The sequence below is a fragment of the Bos indicus x Bos taurus genome, chromosome 10 (genome assembly GCF_003369695.1).
Source record: "Bos indicus x Bos taurus breed Angus x Brahman F1 hybrid chromosome 10, Bos_hybrid_MaternalHap_v2.0, whole genome shotgun sequence".
Taxonomy (NCBI): Eukaryota; Metazoa; Chordata; class Mammalia; order Artiodactyla; family Bovidae; genus Bos; species Bos indicus x Bos taurus.
Window position 1 is genome coordinate 94,785,806 of NC_040085.1, and position 18,913 is coordinate 94,804,718.

Below are 18,913 nucleotides of genomic sequence, written 5' to 3' on the forward strand. Positions count from 1 at the left end.
AGGCCTAAGTATATCTTTATGATTAAAGCCCATCTCTTGATCTCTTGTAGATTGCAGTAATTTGTCTTAAAATTTTTTAAAAAAATATAGTCTGACCATCTATAACTTAAATTGAGTGTTTAGGATACTTATGGGTCATATAATTATTAATATTTGGGGTTTAAACTTTCTTTTAAATCTTACATGATAAAAATATCAGACCAGAGAGAGGGTTATCTCAGAACAATGCAATTGTGTGATAGAATCATGTAAATAGTATGATATGTACCTTTCTGGAATTTAGTTTTTAAAACAAACCATAAAAAGACTTATCAAATGTTTGTGGTATGACTTTCTAATTGAACTCGATTATAGCTGATATGGCCAAAGTACAGTTAACAAAAAAATATAAATTTGAAGAGTAATTCTTTCAGAAGTTGCTCTGGCTGCTGAGTTAAAAGCAGATTGAGAAAGGAAAGGAAGCAGGAAGAGCAATTTAAAAAAATTTTTCAGTGGTCCAAGTGTGAGGTGGTTTTAACTCAGAGAAGATTGTGGTGGTGGTGGAAGTGAAGTGGATGAATACACATTTTGGAAGGAAAGCTAATGGGTTCATAGTGTGAGGGATAGTGTGGATGAACTTTGGAGCTGACAGATTAAGTGAGTAGCCATGCCTTTTTACATACTTCATCCATGAGATGGAGAGAGATGGTCTGGTGTCTGTGGGAAGTGTTAAGGTTTCTGTTTCATTAGGTTTGAAAAACCAAGTTGGCGCTCAAACGGAAATGTCAGGTAGGCTGTTAGACAGAAGTGTTAAAATTCTGCAAGATTGTTCATTACTTTATTTAGGACAAACTGGACTCTGCCTTCTATTTGAGTCATGACATCAAAAACCCAAGGTTTGTTGACAGTTAAGAAAATATCTGATTGGTGCTGTTGTTAAGAACAGACCTATGTCTGCATTCTGGGCCTCTGAATGTTAGCTTATTACCTCATCTCCATGAACTTCTTAGTGTCATGTATGATGATACCATCCTGAAGAGATTTTGCTGAACATTAAGTCAAATCATATATGTCAAGTGACAGCATAAATACTCACAATTGCAATTACTATAATTAGTAAGTTCTCCAGGTCTCAGTGTATCCGTATAAATAAGTTACTTGATTTTTTTCCCCTTGAAATGGGGAAGAGCTGAGAAAAGAGAGCAGGTTGAGGTCACTCACATTAGAACTAGAATTTGAGAATTTAGGAATCTCTAGGAACCACCACAGCTTTTCTTTCTTTTAAGTGAAAACGTAGAGCAGCAATCTGAAGAAAGTAATTAAAATTGTTCTTTAGATGTATCAATATTTGTAAGTGTATGTAGCATTTAAGATACTTAGTAAGCCACATATCTGTCAGTTACTCCCCTATTCTTGAATTGCTATGGTCATGTGTGTCAATTGCCCATAGAGAGGTATCCACTGAGGATTTAGAATGTTATGATACATCATTCACACATGATTCACTCATTGTTTTTTTAAATCTCCAGTGAAAAACTAGAAAATCGTGTTCACTATTAAATACCAGAGATACACAGTTGTAGAAAATACAAAATCCTCTTTCCTAAAACGCATAAACTGAAATATGATTGGATATAATTTACTTGAATGTGGGAATGGTCCTATCTAGTTTATTTTTCAGCTTCATTGCCAAGACATTGATTGGGAAACTTAAATGAAACTTCTTTTCTACATGGGTGAATTTTTTTATTTACTGGGATATTTGGAAAAGACATGGAAGTTCAAACAGTAAGTTCTTACAGGTTCAACTTGTATGTGCACGAAGGCTCAGGCTCCCTCTGGTGGCAATAATGTCTTACTACTTCTATGAAAAACAGTGAAAGATGAGGTTGTCAGAGTGGAATGATGTTCCCAGTTACACACAAAACAGAAGTCTGATGCCTTAGATAAAGATTTAGCATGAAGTTCCTGGAAGTGACTCCTGAGTGATCTTCAGCAACTAGGTTTCTGGGCTCTGTGGCTTTCTAATCTTTCTTTAATTCTTAGAGGGGGAGAGGGAAGGAGGAGAAGATTTAAGACATTGCATAATCATACCTATTCTGACCACTCAGGAATTTGATAAGCAATTACTGAGTTAAGTGTTCTGAATGTTTTAAATAAAGGTGTTTTATAAAATTGATTGTTTTAGTAACACATTTTCAACTCTAAATTTCCTTCTATTGGCAGTGATCCCAAAAATAAGTCAAATACTGTCATATGTATTTTTTTCAGCATAATATAGTATACAAAATATAGTATACTATGTACTATAATATGGGCTTCCTTGGTGGCTCAGATGGTAGAGAATTTACCTGCAATGTGGGAGAGCCAGGTTCAATCTCTGGCTCCCTGGAGAAGGGAATGGCAACTCTAGTATTCTTGCCTGGAGAATTCCATGGACAGAGGAGCCTGGTGGGTTATAATGAGGTCACAGAGAGTCGGACACAGCTGAGTGAATAACACTCTACTATAATATATAGCACATATTATATGTTACGGAGAAGGCAATGGCTCCCCACTCCAGTACTCTTGCCTAGAAAATCCCGTGGATGGAGGAGCCTGGTTGGCTACAGTCCATGGGGTCGCTAAGAGTCGGACATGACTGAGTGACTTCACTTTCACTTTTCACTTTCATGCATTGGAGAAGGAAATGGCAAACCACTCCAGTGTTCCTGCCTGGAGAATCCCAGGGACGGGGGAGCCTGGTGCGCTGCCGCCTATGGGGTCGCACAGAGTTGGACACGACTGAAGTGACTTAGCAGCAGCAGCAGCAGCATATGTTATACTATTTTCTAGATAGTGTTTGGGGATATAGAAAAAGACTATATGGAAAAAAGAAAAATTATTTCTATGATGTCTTATCAAAGAGATCTCTCTGAAAGGTAATATTAATTTGAGTTATTGGTATAAGGTGTGTATGAAGGATGTTTTTTGAAAAATATTGGGCTAATATTGGACTGCATGTATGTGTTTTATATACATTGTACCTGTGGAAACTCATGGTTCTGTTTTCTTAGAAATTTATTTGGTGAGTTCAAGTAAAACACCTGCATAATTAAGGGCCTTTAAGTTAAGAAAAACGGCAGTTAAAATCCCACAGCTTTCAGAATCCACAAATCAATGTTGAGTTGCACATCATGAGATCATCCTAAATTATTGATGAAATGCATGCAGATGTCAGCATAAAAATTATACAGTTCTCATTAGCATGTAACCTGTGTTTACATTTATTAAATCGCAGGTTGTCTAGCAATTGGAGGAAATTAGCATTTTTTTTTCTTTTAGCTTTGGGACTTTTCCCTGACTTAATGTTTTTTAAAACTGCTGGCATTTCAGAACTTAGTTTGGTTAAATACATGACTGTTATGGTACCATAGCATTTAAACATGTAGACTAAATTTCTGAATCTTTTAGGACCAATATTTATGTCTGGAAGGACTAATGTTCTTTTAAGATAAGTGCTCAGTAGCTCAGTTGTGTCTGACTCTTTATGACGCTATGGACGGACTGCAGCCCACCAGGCTCCTCTATTCATATGATTTCCAGGCAAGAATACTGGAATAGGTTGTCATATCCTCCTCTAGGGGATCTTCCCAACTCAGGGATAGAGCCTGAGACTCCTGCATTACAAGTGGATTCTTTACCACTGAGCCACCGGGGAAGCCCTCTTTTCAGATAACATTTTCCCAATTTTTCTGAGATGTGAATGAAAGACGTTTCTTGTGGAATTGCAGCATTAATAACTTTTTAAAAAATTGAAGTGTCACTGATTTGCAGTGTTGTGTTGGTTTCGGGTGAACAGCAGAGTGATTCAGTAACACGTGTGTGCTTTTTCAGATTCTTTTCCCTTATAGGTTCTTACAAGATACTGAATATAGTTCCCTGTGCTGTACAATAAGTCCTTGTTTATTTTATATATAGCAGTATGTATATATTAATCTCAAGCTCTTAATTTATTCCTCCCCCCAATTGTAATTTTAAAAAATTTTTAATTGGAGGATAATTGCTTTACAATTTTTGGGTTGGTTTCTGCTGTACAACAATGTGAATCATCCATAAGTATAAAACATGAAAATAACCTTATTTTTTTTCTTTTCTGATAATTAAGGTAAGAAATTCTTTTGGCTAAAAGAAAAAAAAATCAGACTATAGGAAAATGTAAATAAGAAAATAAAATTAGGTGCAATTCCAACACTCAGAAATATCTGTTGTTATCAGCTTTTTGTATTTTGCTCACATTTACCATTTTCTACCAGTAGGCCTAGGGTTGGCAGCCTTGGGGAACGTGTCCTCCTTGCCCCTCATTTTGTCATTCTCCTCCCCTCCTCCCTCCTGCTATCAAATTATGACATTTCCTTCATTCTTTTAAGATTTAAATAGTTCCTGTTACAGTGTCATTCTATCCAGCGATATTCAGTACCCACATAAAATGGAGCTTTACGATCATTTGGCCTCTTCCTTTCCTCACCAGACTTTGGCTGTTGTACTACCGTATCATACCATTGACCAGTGGTTTTTACCCTGGGATAGTCTTTCCTCCCAGAGGACACTTGGTGAAGTCTGGAGACGTTTTTGGTTGCCTCACTGGAGGGTGTTACTGGCATCTAGGTGTCAAGGCTGTTCAGTTCAGTCGCTCAGTCGTGTCCGACTCTTTGCGACCTCACGAACCGCAGCGCGCCAGGCCTCCCTGTCCATAGGCACTACTAATCATCCTATGGTGGTCAAGACAGCGCCCAACAACCATGGATGACATCTGACCCCAGTGTCAGCAGTGGGGTGTCAACATACCCTGCCCTTAAGACAGCCTCAGCACTGCACCGTCCTGAAACAAGCGTGATTCCCAGCAGAATCGCTTCCTAACCTAGATGCTATGTAATACTGAGGATTGTTGGGTGACTTCCTGTGAAAATCAGATGCTGGTGTATAATTACAATGGAACCATCTTTCATCTTTCTGTATATAAACAGAACTTTTCAATATTAGTACCTTCTCTCCGGCAGTATAGTTGACTGGGCTAATGTATCGTCTAGTGAACAAGATCAGCCGTGTAGGAAAGGCAGATCCCATATAGGAGATTTTTCCAAAGAAGCATTTTAAGTTTTTTAAGCCTACAATTTTATTTTTGATAACAAACTCTACCTTTAACAATACCATATTTTATATGTCTGAGACCAAGGCTTTGTTCCCTTTCCCTTATCTTCTGTGTTTTGACTCCTTTTGAGTGGATTAAAAGGTCTGCAGAATTTTTTTTCTTTCTCTACAAAGGGAAAAAACTACTTAGTCAATTCAGTTGTGAGAAAGTAGTTTATTGTATTCTGTGGACTCAGAAAGACCTACCAGAATGTCTCAGTGATGCCCTTATTAACCAAGAAAAGTGAAAGCAATGATAATTTCATATGCTGAAAGTGATATTGAGCCCAGAAATGCTGATACAGATTATAAATTTAAAATTCCACAGGAGAGTGTATCGGTGGCTTTGTTTGCTGTGGACATTTTAATTGTTGGAGTTTAGGTCTTTTCTTTGGGCCTTTGTTAGAACTTAGTTCTCTTGAAAGGACTGATCTTATCATTTTCTCACTAGGGGAAAAAAAAAAAAAAAAAAACATTCTGTGGCAACAGTTGCTGTGATCATAGATTTCTAGCTCTCACTGCTATGGGGACCTTGAACACCTGAATGCTGGCTTTGAATTTCTCATTCTAGAAAGTTAAACATAGTGTTGCGGTTTCTATTCAAGTAGTTCCTAGAGGAGAAATTTGTACAGTCTATAGACGGGGTGGAGAAGGGCATATGGGAAGACGGCAGCATGGGCCACGGACATGCTCCCGTCCTTGTGAACCCACATCTTCACCCAGAAATGCAGTGTCAGATGCAGCGAAAAAGGACAGTGAGTCAGCGGCACACGGTCTGCCAGCCTGGCTGTCCCACCATTTTCTTTTCCCTTGTGGTGTTGCTTCTACTACGTAATCACAGATCACATTGGGACTTCTCCATGTTAATACAGTCACGGTTAGTTCTTTTGATTTAACTGAGAAGTAGTTAGAAGGACCAGAAACAGAAGCCTCCAATCAGTCTTCATTGTAAAACCACCACTGGAGAGTGCGTAGATTCGCCCCGCTACTGCTAAGCTCTTCATTAAATGGAGCCCTGGTTGTGGCTGATTTTTATGTCTTTTCTTTTTTTTTTAGTGAACTAGCAGATAAATTATCTGGTATCTTTGTGCTAACCATCCCACATTAGCTCTTCCTGTTCAGCCTTTCCTTGTCTGGTATCAGCTGGCAGATAAGAACATCACAGTCTGGAAACTGGTAATATTGTGGCTCTGCTGAAGTTAGAGATTAGATCATTGGATGAAGCATGTGTGCAGAGATGAGTGTTGGTCTTTCTATTTATAGGAGGAGTCCCGATATCCAAGCGAAAGAAGAGCTATGGAAGCATATCCAGTGAGTACTGTTTTTAAAACTCACGTGGTTTGAAGGCACTTATAAGGACACAGAGACGCAGCTCGGGCTGAAGCCTGCGAGGTGGTCTTCACTGCCATCACTGTGTGGAGCCCGGCACTCAGCGGTGGTGCCTCAGCGGCCAGCAGACCTCAGCAGGCAGCCCGCCATCTCTCCTGAGGCCAGTCAGCCTTGCTTGTAAATGAGCCTCAGACAGGCCAACACTGTGTAAATAAATACCAAGGAAAAGACACCTGCTACAGGAGAGAGAAGCAGATCTTTTTAGGGAGATAGGAGATACTGGCGAGTCATCTATATCCTGAATAAAGAAAAACTGCAAGAGGGTAGAAGAGCTACTGAAAAGGTTTTCCTTCCATTTTTCCCTTAAATACATACTAGTGTTTTTTTTTTTTTTTTTTAAGTTTTATTTATGTCTATGTTTTAGTTTTTGGCTGCAGCATGTGGAATCTTAGTTCCCTGGCCAGGGATTGAACCCATACCCCCTTCATTAGAAGGCAGAGTCCCTTCCCAAGACTGTCAAGGATGTCCCAAATGGACCCTAGTTTTCTTAATCTTCATTCCTGGCTTATATCTCTATTAGTTTTATTAACACTGTGTTATAAGACAAGATTCAGTTCAGCTCAGTCGCTCGGTTGTGTCTGACTCTTTGCTACTCCATGAACCGCAGCACTCCAGGCCTCACTGCTCATCACCAACTCCCGGAGCTTACTCAAACTCATGTCCATCAAGTCGGTGATGCCATCCAACCATCTCATCCTCTGTCGTCCCCTTCTCCTCCCACCTCCAGTCTTTCCCAGCATCAGGGTCTTTTCCAATGAGTCAGTTCTTTGCATCAGGTGACCAAAGTATTGGAGCTTCAGCTTCAACATCAGTCCTTCCAATGAACACTCAGGACTGATTTCCTTTAGGATGGACTGGTTGGATCTCCTTGCACTCCAAGGGACTCTCAAGAGTCTTCCCCAACACCACAGTTGAAAAGCATCAATTCTTTGGCACTCAGCTTTCTTTAGAAAAGAAAGCTTTTCTTTTTCTTAAAGAAAGCTGAGACAAGATTAGAGAGGTGAAAACTCACCTGCCAGTTGTAAATGGTGTTAGTATTTATGTCAAAACTTTCATTCTCTTGCTCATTCCCTTCTAGAAAAGAGCTTGTGGATCCATCTGGACTGTCAGAAGAACAATTAAAAGAGATTCCATACACTAAAATAGAGTATGTCTTTGAAAATCTTTCTTAAAAAGTTTTATTAATATTTGTAAATGAGTAATCCATTCTTACTCTTCAGAGGTATTCCTTTCAGTGCTTTGTCTTTACATTTTAACTAAAAGTAAAAATAACTATAGAAGAAGAAGTAGAAAGGGGTGTATTAAAACTAATTATTGTCATTCTATACTGAGGTCACTCTCTCTCCTATACACTGCCTATTTGTAGGTGGTCCACTTGTACTGGGTGTTTTCCACTAAATAAGTACAGCAGTACTGTACGATCTTCACTGGCTGAATCCATGGATTCAGACTGTAACAGGGTATGGGGATTTTCAACTTCACTCAGGGTTGGTATCCCTAAGCAAGCATTATTCAAGGGCCAACTGTATGATAAAGTTTTATTTGCATGTTATGATGGAGGTAGTTTTCTTTTGTTAACTTGTAAAATGAAAGCCATTTAGGCTTTCCAAGCTCAGAGAGATCAAGTTTTTAAAACTCTCAGTTATATTCCTTCACAGTTACAATATTAAGGAAAACCCCAACTCGGTCCCATTCTGACTTCTGGTGTGTTTGTCTCCATGGTTTGTCTTTGCTTGTTCAGGACTCAAGGTGACCCAGTCCGCATCCGGCATTCTCACTCACCGAGAAGCCACCGCCAGCATCGCAGGTCCCAGTGCTCAGATGGAGAGCGGTCCGTCCTCTCAGAAGTGAAGTAAGTGGGCAGGCGTGAGTACGCCATCACCTTCACAGCTCCAGACAGCAGAGCACAAGAGAACTGTCTGCAGTGATAGAAATGTTCTGTATCTGAGGACATAGAGTATTTGGAATGTGGCTGGTGTGACCTAGAAACTAAAAACCTATTATTTATAATTTTAATTAATTTAAACTTACGCAGCAATGTGTGGCTGGTGGCAACCATATTGGATAGCACAGACCTAGACTATGATTATACTGAATTATGGCCTTTCTAAGGGCTTCCCAGCTGGCGCTAGTGGTAAAAACAAACAAACAAAAAAAAAACACCTGCCTGCCAGTGCAGGGGATATAAGAAACACAGGTTTCATCCCTGGGTCGGGAAGATTCCCTGGAGGAGGGCATAGGAACCCACTCCAGTATTCTTGCCTGGAGAACCTCATGGACAGAGGAGCCTGGTGGGCTACAGTCCATAGGGTCGCATAAAGTCGGACACAAATGAAGTGACTTAGCGTGCGTGCATTGCCCTTCCAAGCTATGCACTGAAGCTTTTAGAAGACAGAAAAAATGCATGACTATTCTATTTTGAATAATAAATGCATCCATATTAGAGAGAAATTGGCATAACAGTTTCTTTTTGAATCGATGGCATTTTATATTTTCTTTTACTATAGCAAATATTATGTTACAGTAGTTTGTTTCTTTGTGTTGTTTAGTTTTTCTTTTGAGAAAAGTAGCTGTATTTCAGCTTAACACAATAAGTGCTATATTTTAAATGGATGTGTTAATAAAATAATTATGCATCCATTTATGAAAGTACTGTCTGTGTGTTAGTCACAGAGTCATGTCTGACTCTGTGATATCATGGTCTGTAGCCCGTCAGGCTCCTCTGTCCATGGAATTGTCCAGGCGAGAATAATGGAGTCTGTTGTCATTCCTCCTCCAGGGGATCTTCCCAACCCAGGGATCGAATCTGGGTCTCCTGCACTGCAGGCAGATTCTTTACCACTGAGCCACCAGGGAGCCCCATGGAAATTCATGTACTTGATATTGCAGGGTAGGAATATTAACCATTAAACTCAGCATTAAGGCTTAAAACTAAAATAAACATTAATAAATTGGGAGATAGACTAGCCCATCAGAGAGAGATATAGGTCAGGTTTTTGTTTTTTAAATTTTTTGTTTGCTTGTAAAATGTAGAACATTGCTGTCCATAGCTCCACAGCTGTTTGTTTTTTTTTTTTAAATAAAAAAAAATACATGGCCAATAAATATTTCTTTACAAACAAATCAAAAAGCCATTTATACACATATCACAGTAAGAAAAGCACATACTTACAATTTATTCTTGGTTCTTCTATTTATTTGCTGTGATTTGAGGTAAGTTACTTAACCCATTGAACTTAATTCAGAAACATTTATTAAATACCTCTCTGTGTAAAGCACTGCACTAGTAACTATAAGGAATGCAAGATATGTAAAACCTGTTTATTTTGCTGTAGCTTTTTACCAACTCAAATTGTGCTTCTAGGTACTATCTCAGTCATTAATTCTAAAACTCACTCTCTGCAGTTCAAAAACCGATCTTGTACCTCCACTTCCTGTGACCCGTTCTTCAGATGCTCAGGGTTCTGGTGGTTCCACAGTTCATCAGGTAGGAAATAATCAGGTTTTAAGAGGGTATTGTATTGATGATGAGGTTCCATGTTTAAAAAAATAGCATGTATAAAACGTGGAAGGAGAAGGAAGGAAGGAAGGGTGTGTGGTCAAGACAAGGCACAACCTGGCAAGTTCGAAGTGACAGCTAGAGGTAGTGTAAACTCTAAAGTGAGAATTGGGGCAAAGCCAATGAAAACAAAGATTGTAAGTTTTTTTTTGAGTCAGAGAAATAAGGATAAGGGGACCCGTGTTCTGTTGTTAACTGATAGCAGGCAGAATTACTGAAGTCCCGTTTTATTCCCATTTTATTTCTGTCTTCTCAGTCAAAGAGAGTTACACTTGTTCTGGAGATGTATTAAAAATGTGGTCAAAGAGGAATTCAAGGACATTGCAAAGCATCTAGCTTCCTTAACAAAATCAGTTTAATACTCAGCTGAATTAGATAGCTATACCAGAGGAACACTGGAGCAAACAAAGTGTTTGACATCATCTCTCACTGTATATTTAACAAGACAGAAAAAGATGGAGGCTATATAAGCTTACTGGATAGATTTGTATCAGTGATGTTTATAATGGATCAGTATCAGCTTGTTGTTCGCAGTGGATTGTTCAGATCATGGATCCCTTTGAGAGGCAATTATAACTACTGTCTTTTTCCCATGAAAATGTGTGTAAGCGTATATTTCAAGCACATGAGCATACGATTCAAGAAGTTCATGGACAACCTAAGAACCCTGACTTCAGCGTATCTGTCATTCACTGTGCTTAACTTGATTCATTTTTGTTAATGACTTGAGCAAGGACCAATTTTATGTTGATGCTGACGAAGCTGTTAAAGTGTTGCACTCAAATTTGCCAGCAAATTTGGAAAACTCAGCAGTGGCCACAGGACTGGAAAAGGTCAGTTTTCATTCCACCTCCAAAGAAAGGCAATGCCAAAGAATGTTCAAACTATTGCACAGTTGCACTCATCTCACATACAAGCAAAGTAATGCTCAAAATTATCCAGACCAGGCTTCAACAGTATGTGAACCGTGAACTTCCAGATGTTCAAGATGAATTTAGAAAAGGCAGAGGAACCAGAGATCAAATTGCCAACATTTGTTGTATCATAGATAAAGCAAGAGAGTTCCAGAAAAACATCTTCTATGCCAAAGTCTTTGACTGTGTGGATCACAACAAACTGTGGAAAACTCTTAAAGAGATGGGAATACTAGACTACCTGACCTGCCTCCTAAAAATCTGTTGTCAAGAAGCAACAGTTAGAACTGGACATGGAACAACAGACTGGTTCCAAATAGGAAAAGGAGTATATCAAGGCTGTATATTGTCACCCTGCTTATGTAACTTATATGCAGAGTACATCATGAGAAGCGCTGGGCTGGAGGAAGCACAAGCTGGAATCAAGATTGCCAGGAGAAGTATCAATAACCTCAGGTATGTAGATGACACCACCCTTATGGCAGAAAGTGAAGAACTAAAGAGCCTCTTGATGAAAGTGAAAGAAGACAGTGAAAAAGTTGGCTTAAAGCTTAACATTCAGAAAACTAAGATCATGGCATCTGGTCCCATCACTTCACGGCAAATAGATGGGGAAACGATGGAAACAGTGAGAGACTTTATTTTTTGGGGCTCCAAAATCACTGTAGATGGTGACTGCAGTCATGAAATTTAAAGACGCTTGCTCCTTGGAAGAAAAGCTACGACCAACCTAGACAGCATGTTAAAAAGCAGAGACGTTACTTTGCCAGTAAAGGTCTGTCTAGTCAAAGGTATGGTTTTTCCAGTAGTCACGTATGGATGTGAGAGTTGGACTATAAAGAAAGCTGAGTGCCGAAGAATTGATGCTTTTGAACTGTGGTGTTGGAGTAGGAAAGATTGAAGGCGGGAGGAGAAGGGGACAACAGAGGATGAGATGGTTGGATGGCATCACCGACTCGATGGACATGAGTTTGGGTGAACTCTGGGAGTTGTGGTGATGGACAGAAGAGCCTGGCGTGCTGCAGTCCATGGGGTCGCAAAGAGTCAGAGATGACTGAGCGATTGAATTGAACTGAACTGAACTGAGCAAGGACAGAAAAAGCCTGTGCCAATTTAGGTTAGGTTCCCTAGGAAGAGATTCTGTGATGGAGGTTTGCATGGGGGAAGTTTATTGGAAAGTGCTTTTAGGATCAATACTTGTTGGGGTGTAAAAGATAGGCAAGAGTTGAATTGAATGATACAAGCCCCAGTAAAGGCATCAGATGGTCCCATGGGGAGTTCTGGAGCCAAGATGGCCCTTCTGATTCCTCCCACCTGCATATGAGGGGGCTGGACCTTAAACACTCACCATGTAGCAAGTGACTGGATAAAGGGTGCCCTGGGAGGGGGTCCTGACCATGGATGAGGTGGTCTCCTCAGCCCAGGGTGGGGCTCAGTTTTGAGCTGTATGGCAGCTGTCTCTTCAAGCTGCTGGGGAATGACTGCCTCAGTCTGGAATAGAGATCTGCGTGGTTAACCACAGCTTCCACTAAAATCTGCATAATTTTTGATTAATCTGGGAGAGCTAATAGGTTGTCCAAACAATTTAAGTCAATAGCAATTTAAAAAAACTACATTCACGACTAGTAGTTTAGACTTCGCCTTCAGACAGGACATGCACTGGCGTCTCTCTGTCTCTCTCCACACACCACGTGTGTGGCTTTGAAGGTTGTTAAACTTCTAAACTAAATTTCTTTGGAATGTGGATAATAATTACTTCTTGAGGTTGCTCAGAGGATTAATAAGCATTATTATTTTTCAGAGCTCTTTTTTTTTTTTTTTTTTGGTCTTAAATTTAAGTTGGCTTCAATACAAATGAGAATTTCATTGTATTTCTGCTTTTCCAACTAGGCTCTCTAAGTCACTCAGTCGTGTCTGACTCTTTGCAACCCCATGGCCTATACAGTCCATGGAATTCTCCAGGCCAGAATACTGGAGTGGGTAGCCTTTCCCTTCTCCAGGGGATCTTCCCAACCCAGGGATCAAACCCAGGTCTCCCACATTGCAGGCAGATTCTTTATCAGCTGAGCCACAAGGGAAGCCCAAGAATACTGAAATGGATAACCAATCCCTTCTCCAGCAGATCTTCCTGACCCAGGAATCAAACCGGGGTCTCCTGCATTACAGGTGGATTCTTCACCAACTGAACTATAAGGGAAGCCCCCAATCACCACTTAGGAATCTCAAAAAACTTACATGAAATGTTGAAAGAATAGCTATCACTTTGCTGCACACAGGAACAACTCACATGCATCTTCTGATCAATGGCACTGAATCTAAGCTTGTCTCTGGGACACCTTTGATTCTGAATTCAGTAACTAGTGAGCACCTCTAAGTAATGACAAGGCACTCACTGGAGCAGTCAGCAAACTACAGCCCATAGGATAAATTTAGTTTGCAGCCTGCTTCTGTACAGTCCAGGAGCTAAGTGCTTTTGCTTTTAAAGGGTTGCTTGCAGGCAGGGAAAAACAGTATGCACTAGAGACGGGCGGAGTCTATGACTCGCCCTTGACAGAAGATGGTGACTCTTGCCGTGACACATAACAGTAGACAGGTGAAACAAAAGCAGAAACTAGGTAAGCAATATGAAGAAACAAAGGCCTGAGTTAGAAAATAGGTGACTTCACTTTAGATATGGCAAAGGCCATCTCAGAAAGTAACCTGGAAAACTGAAACTCGCAGGTGAGAAGGAGCCAACCATGTGAGTACTCCTGGAAGGCTGATGGAAGCAGAAGGAAGAGCATGGTAAAAAAAATGCTGAGGCTGGCAAGGCCTGGGTGTTTGAGGTCTGAGCACAGTGAAGGGGAAGGAGGGCAAATAATGCAGAGCCTTAGATGCCGTGGGAAAAGAGTTTGTTTGGATTTTGTTCTGTATTATTCTTTGTGCCAAAAGGAAACTGCTGATCTGGTTGCCATGTGGAAAAAGGATGCAAGTGACATGGGCAAGTGGGAAAGTTGCATTTCCTAAGTTCCACGGTGATGCCAGAGTTCTGCCAGTGGCCTGGCCCGCCTACATCTCATCTCACTTTTTTATGCAGAAGGCTGGTTAAAGTGGGATGGATTTGGGACTTGGATTCATTTCCCTTAAGGTTTGCAGGCAGAAGAGAGAGGTTCAACGCTTAACAAACTTAAACGGTAGTGATTCTTCTGCTGTCTTAACGCTATATTCCCTTGCCCTGACTCTCATGCTCTGGTGTCCTCCTCCTACCCCTCTGGTTAACTAAAAATCTTCTATCCCAAACAGATGTTTGACTCCAAAATTAGCTTGATTTGTACTCCCTATGCTCAGCAAAATCGTTCCATCAGTGCTTCTTTGAATATGAGTAAAACTAAGCCAGTCTCACAACAGATAAAAGACAACTTTTTTAGAGGGTGGCTTCAGTCCAGAGAAATCCCAGAATAATAGAATTCTGGAGTGTAACTCATTATGTGTGGGGAGATATTTTGGGGAAGTAAATATGCTTCTTTAGCCCAGATCTACTGACAGGTTAGGCCATCTGTAGTGGAGAAGGCAATGGCAACCCACTGCAGTACTCTTGCCTGGAGAATCCCATGGACGGAGGGGCCTGGAAGGCTGCAGTCCATGGGGTTGCTAAGAGTCGGACACGACTGAGTGACTTCACTTTCACTTTTCACTTTCATGCATTGGAGAAGGAAATGGCAACCCACTCCAGTATTCTTGCCTGGAGAATCCCAGGGACGGGGGAGCCTGGTGGGCTGCTGTCTATGGGGTTGCACAAGTCGGACACGACTGCCGCGACTTAGCAGCAGCAGCAAAGGCACGAGCAGGCAGGCTTGTTAGGCAGGGGGCGCTGTGGCAGCATCTCTCCTGTTTCCCAGGGCCTCCGCAGCGGCTGTGGGAGGCGCACGAGAGCCTCGAGCGGCAGCCCTGGGTGTGACGCTCAGGCCCTGGGTCTTCACTCCCGCTTCTCCGTGAGGGGCCCCCGCTTCGAGGGCCCCCCACCCCAGCCGCCAGGGAGCTCCAGCCCTCAGGGAGGACACCCAGAGCATTGTGTTGGAGGGGTTTCTTCAGTGACTACTGAAAATATAATCAGGGAAGATTAAAAATTATCCCAAACTCCCCTTTCTCTTCATCTCTCTGCCCCTCCTCTGAAGAGAGGCCCGAGAGGCTGGGTTAGCCTCTCAGTAGAAATGACACTTAATTGGGGAAATGGATTGAGATACTTTCTTAAAATTTGTTATGCACATATAACTTTTTAAGATTTAAACACGTTTATCATAATTACTTAAATAAAGGGAGTATTTGTACAGCCTGGTATCACACACTTTTCCTAAATATAACTTGATGTCTTAGTTATTTCTAATGTGTTAATAAAAATTACTTGGCTGTAGTTTCTTCTCTGAATCTTATGTTCTCTTTTTTCAAATATTGTTTTCCAGAGAAGAAACGGGTCTAAAGATAGCCTGATTGAAGAAAAATCTCAGACAGCTACAAGCAACATGGCTGGAAAACACACAGCAAAAACAATAAAAACTATCCAAGCTTCACGCCTCAAGATAGAGACTTAATCCCAGTGAAGGGCTTGGGATGGGGGTGGGAAGGGTATGTGTGCCACCTTTACTTTGAAACTGTGAATTATAATTATTGAAATATCTTGGACCTGCAGAAGTGTTTCTTCAGAAGAAAATAATGGAGTCTATTGCATCTTTTAAAAGTTTAATTACAGTATATTTGTGCCTAAGGGCCTTTTTATTTGGTAACTGGAAAGATGGTAGTCTTATAAAACCTTTTTCATTTGATGCCATGTTTACCTTCCTGGAAACTCCCAAGTGTCTTGTCTGCCACCATCAAGACCAGAGGCTTCAGATCAAAGTTCTGGAATCCTGGACTGTGGCCAGGTAGCTATGCAGCAGTGCACTAAGGGAGATGAAAAGGTTCTTCCTGACTCTGGGTAGATCTCTGGCCTGTGTAGAAATGCATGGCTGAGGGATCACTTTCACACTGCAGATATTTTTATTCACATTAATGTTCTTTGTAATACTGTATTTTGTGGCATTAAGTTTCACTGGTTATTTGCAAATGTTAAAAAAAGTGCTGCTTTTAATTCCTAGTGTCCTTGTCTTGTGCTGTCAGAAGTTATGTGCGGATTTCACTTGACCTCAGCTTATAAATTCATGACCTTCAACCTGAAAGGTCTGCCTGGCTAACTCTTCCAAAACACTACTTCAGACCTTTCCTCTTGGCAGATGACTGCAGTCTACAGGGAAGACACAGTCCTATAGGATCTTTCATCTTCCCCTGATACAAACCTCCTCATGGCTGCCATCAACCCACGTCCTTCCTTTTTTCCTGTCTCTCCACCTATGCTCTGGAGCCCAGCTCCCTCAGCCTTCTCATCCCTGCTGCCTCATGTATTCAGCCTCTTCCTGTCAGCTAGACTGCCATCTAAAGACAGCCAGATCTCACCACCAGACCCTTTTCCAGTTACCAGTGTGCTCAACTAATCTAATGTGCTATCTCAAACCATCTCAAATATGGATTCTTCCCCACTATTCCACTAAAGCAGACATTACCTTCATGTCACCACATCCCAAGGTTAACTTTCCAGCTATACTGCAGTATTTTTACTTTAATGCATTTCCCATTGCTCCTGCCATTCTGTCCTTGACAGCTCCCCCTATTCTACATCATCAGTAATTGAGTCTCTTAAATCTAGACCCTCATGGATCACACGTATTCCTGTGGCCAAGTTTTATTCACATAGCTTAGACTACAGACTTCCCTGGTGGCTAAGACAGTCTGCCTACAATGTGGGAGACCCAAGTTTGATTCCTGGGTTGGGAAGATCTGCTGGAGGAGGGAAAGGCTACTCACTCGAATATTCTGGCCTGGAGAATTTCATGAACTGTATACGCCATGGGGTCACAAAGAGTTGGGACAAGAGTGAGCGACTTTCATTTTCCTTCAGACTACAGACCAGTGTAGTATCAAGGAGTCACTTAGATGTCTAAGGCAATTCAAATAGACTAGCTCAAAAAGCTGCTCCCCCAGCTCATCTGTGAATGTAGAAGACCACACACCTAGCAATCATTACGGACATATCCTTCATTACTAACTCCTGGCTGCTATAGTTTTAACTATCTCTTCCCTAACTTTACCACCACCCTTGTCCAAGGTGGTCAGCTCTGGCATAGACAGAATATGGCATACAGGAGAAGCCTCCAGCTGGCCCACAGCACTGCTTTTCTTGCAAATGTACATTTCCATCATGGCTTTCCCTTGCTTTAAACAGAGCCTTAAGTGATCTGCCCCCTTTTGATCTTTCAGTGAAAGAATGCTGTGTTCTAGCAGTTAAATTATAACACACAAACAAACCTCCAAGAAGCACATTATTTTATTTACAGTCCCACTGTTGTATATGTACATTTATGGGCTGTCCAAAAGCACTTCTTTTTTTAAGCAATCCTGGAAATTTTAAATACTCGAAGCAGCTCCTGAAGATCAAGTTGTCAAATTCCTCACCAAGGACAGCCTAAAAGAAAAAATAAGACGCTCAATTTGACAAGTGAACATTTACTTCAAGACTTATAAACTCAGTACATTCGTCTTTCCTGGATTAAGTCATGTACTTCTGGACTTCATACATCAACATAAAACATGCTTGAGATCTGGCCAAGTGGTTTTTAGAATTTTAGCTACTACGCATAAAATCATGTGAATATTTCATGATAAATGGGATGAGGGTATCCCATTTGCAGTTAACAATCCGTTTACAGCAGTACTAATATTAATGAACTATTAACAATTATAAACTAATAACCACCAGAGAAGGACCCCCGATCTAGAAAGATAAAATTCACGTTACTGATAACTGCTGTTATGACAACTATCAATAATTCAAAACTATCACCCTACCTTAGGTCATCTTCACGCTTCCAGAGAGTTAAGTATTCAGTTGGCAGCAGTCTATGCTTCCAGCGTCCATCTTTCACCTGAACAAAAATTAAAACCGGTTAAGAGAAAGGTACACTTGACTTTGCAGAATCAAAACTACATGTGTAAATAATGAGTGTATGTTACTTACGCAGCTCCTACACCAAAGACATCAAATACAAGGGCAGGAAAAAAAGCTGCGAAAGTGTTTTGTGTTCGCCTTTTTTGACACCACATCCACTAGTTTCCAAAAGTGAATGGGCAACACAAAGGCGGTAAGAACACCGCGTAAGGAATGGGCAACACAAAAGCAGTAAAAACACCGCGTAAGGAATGGGCAACACAAAGGCGGTAAGAACACAGCATAAGCAATACTGCGTGGCGCCGAGGTGCTAACCCTGACAACGGGCGGAGATTCACTGTTCTGAGGATAACTAAGCCCAGTTCTACATTTTCTTCTACAACTCAGAATCCAACTGGGTAAAGAACGCTTAATTACTAGATGGCTAAAATATTAAAATCTCGAGGCAACTAGTCCTTTCTGTAAGAACATGAAAACTCACCTGCACGGATGGTGATACTCATTTCCGCCAAATTCCGCACCACGACATAGTTATCAACATCTACACCTGAAATGGCACTCTGGCGTTGACCTGATTTCCAACCACGACATGGTCGGCATACGTACTGTTACACGGTGAAGCCTTTCCCTTTCACACGCACACAATTCCCTCATTAGAAATTCCCTGACACACAGTCGATGAAGTCAAAAGCCCCCGCCCCCATCGCCGCGTCTCCTGGCATGGAAAAACGGACTCGGGGCCGCTTGGGGCCTCCTGAGGTCTCAACAACGTGGCGGAGGCCAAAGCTGCCCTCCACGCGTTCAGGTGCTGGGAGCATCTTGCCCGGCCCGGTTGCGGCAGCAGCCTCCCAAGACTCAGGCAGGCCGCAGGGTCCTGCCCGGCGCCCG

General features: G+C 41.3%; 1 protein-coding gene and 1 non-coding gene across 4 annotated transcripts in view; one reads left to right on the forward strand and one right to left on the reverse strand.

Annotated features, from left to right (window-relative positions):
• Window positions 1-16,114, forward strand: part of EPB41L4A (erythrocyte membrane protein band 4.1 like 4A) — a 294,024-nt gene extending 277,910 nt beyond the window's left edge. For all 3 annotated transcript variants that reach the window (XM_027552607.1, XM_027552609.1, XM_027552608.1), the window contains 5 exons: window positions 6,412-6,459; window positions 7,616-7,684; window positions 8,279-8,389; window positions 9,943-10,024; window positions 15,450-16,114. In XM_027552607.1, coding sequence (XP_027408408.1) covers window positions 6,412-6,459; window positions 7,616-7,684; window positions 8,279-8,389; window positions 9,943-10,024; window positions 15,450-15,578 — 439 coding nt within the window. In that variant the 3' untranslated portion in view covers window positions 15,579-16,114. The remainder of the gene's footprint in view (window positions 1-6,411; window positions 6,460-7,615; window positions 7,685-8,278; window positions 8,390-9,942; window positions 10,025-15,449) is intronic.
• Window positions 16,115-18,081: 1,967 nt separating this feature from the next.
• On the reverse strand, window positions 18,082-18,218 carry LOC113900539. The gene has a single exon (XR_003513177.1). It is a non-coding gene; the product is annotated as a small nucleolar RNA SNORA13 (small nucleolar RNA).
• Window positions 18,219-18,913: the final 695 nt, after the last annotated feature.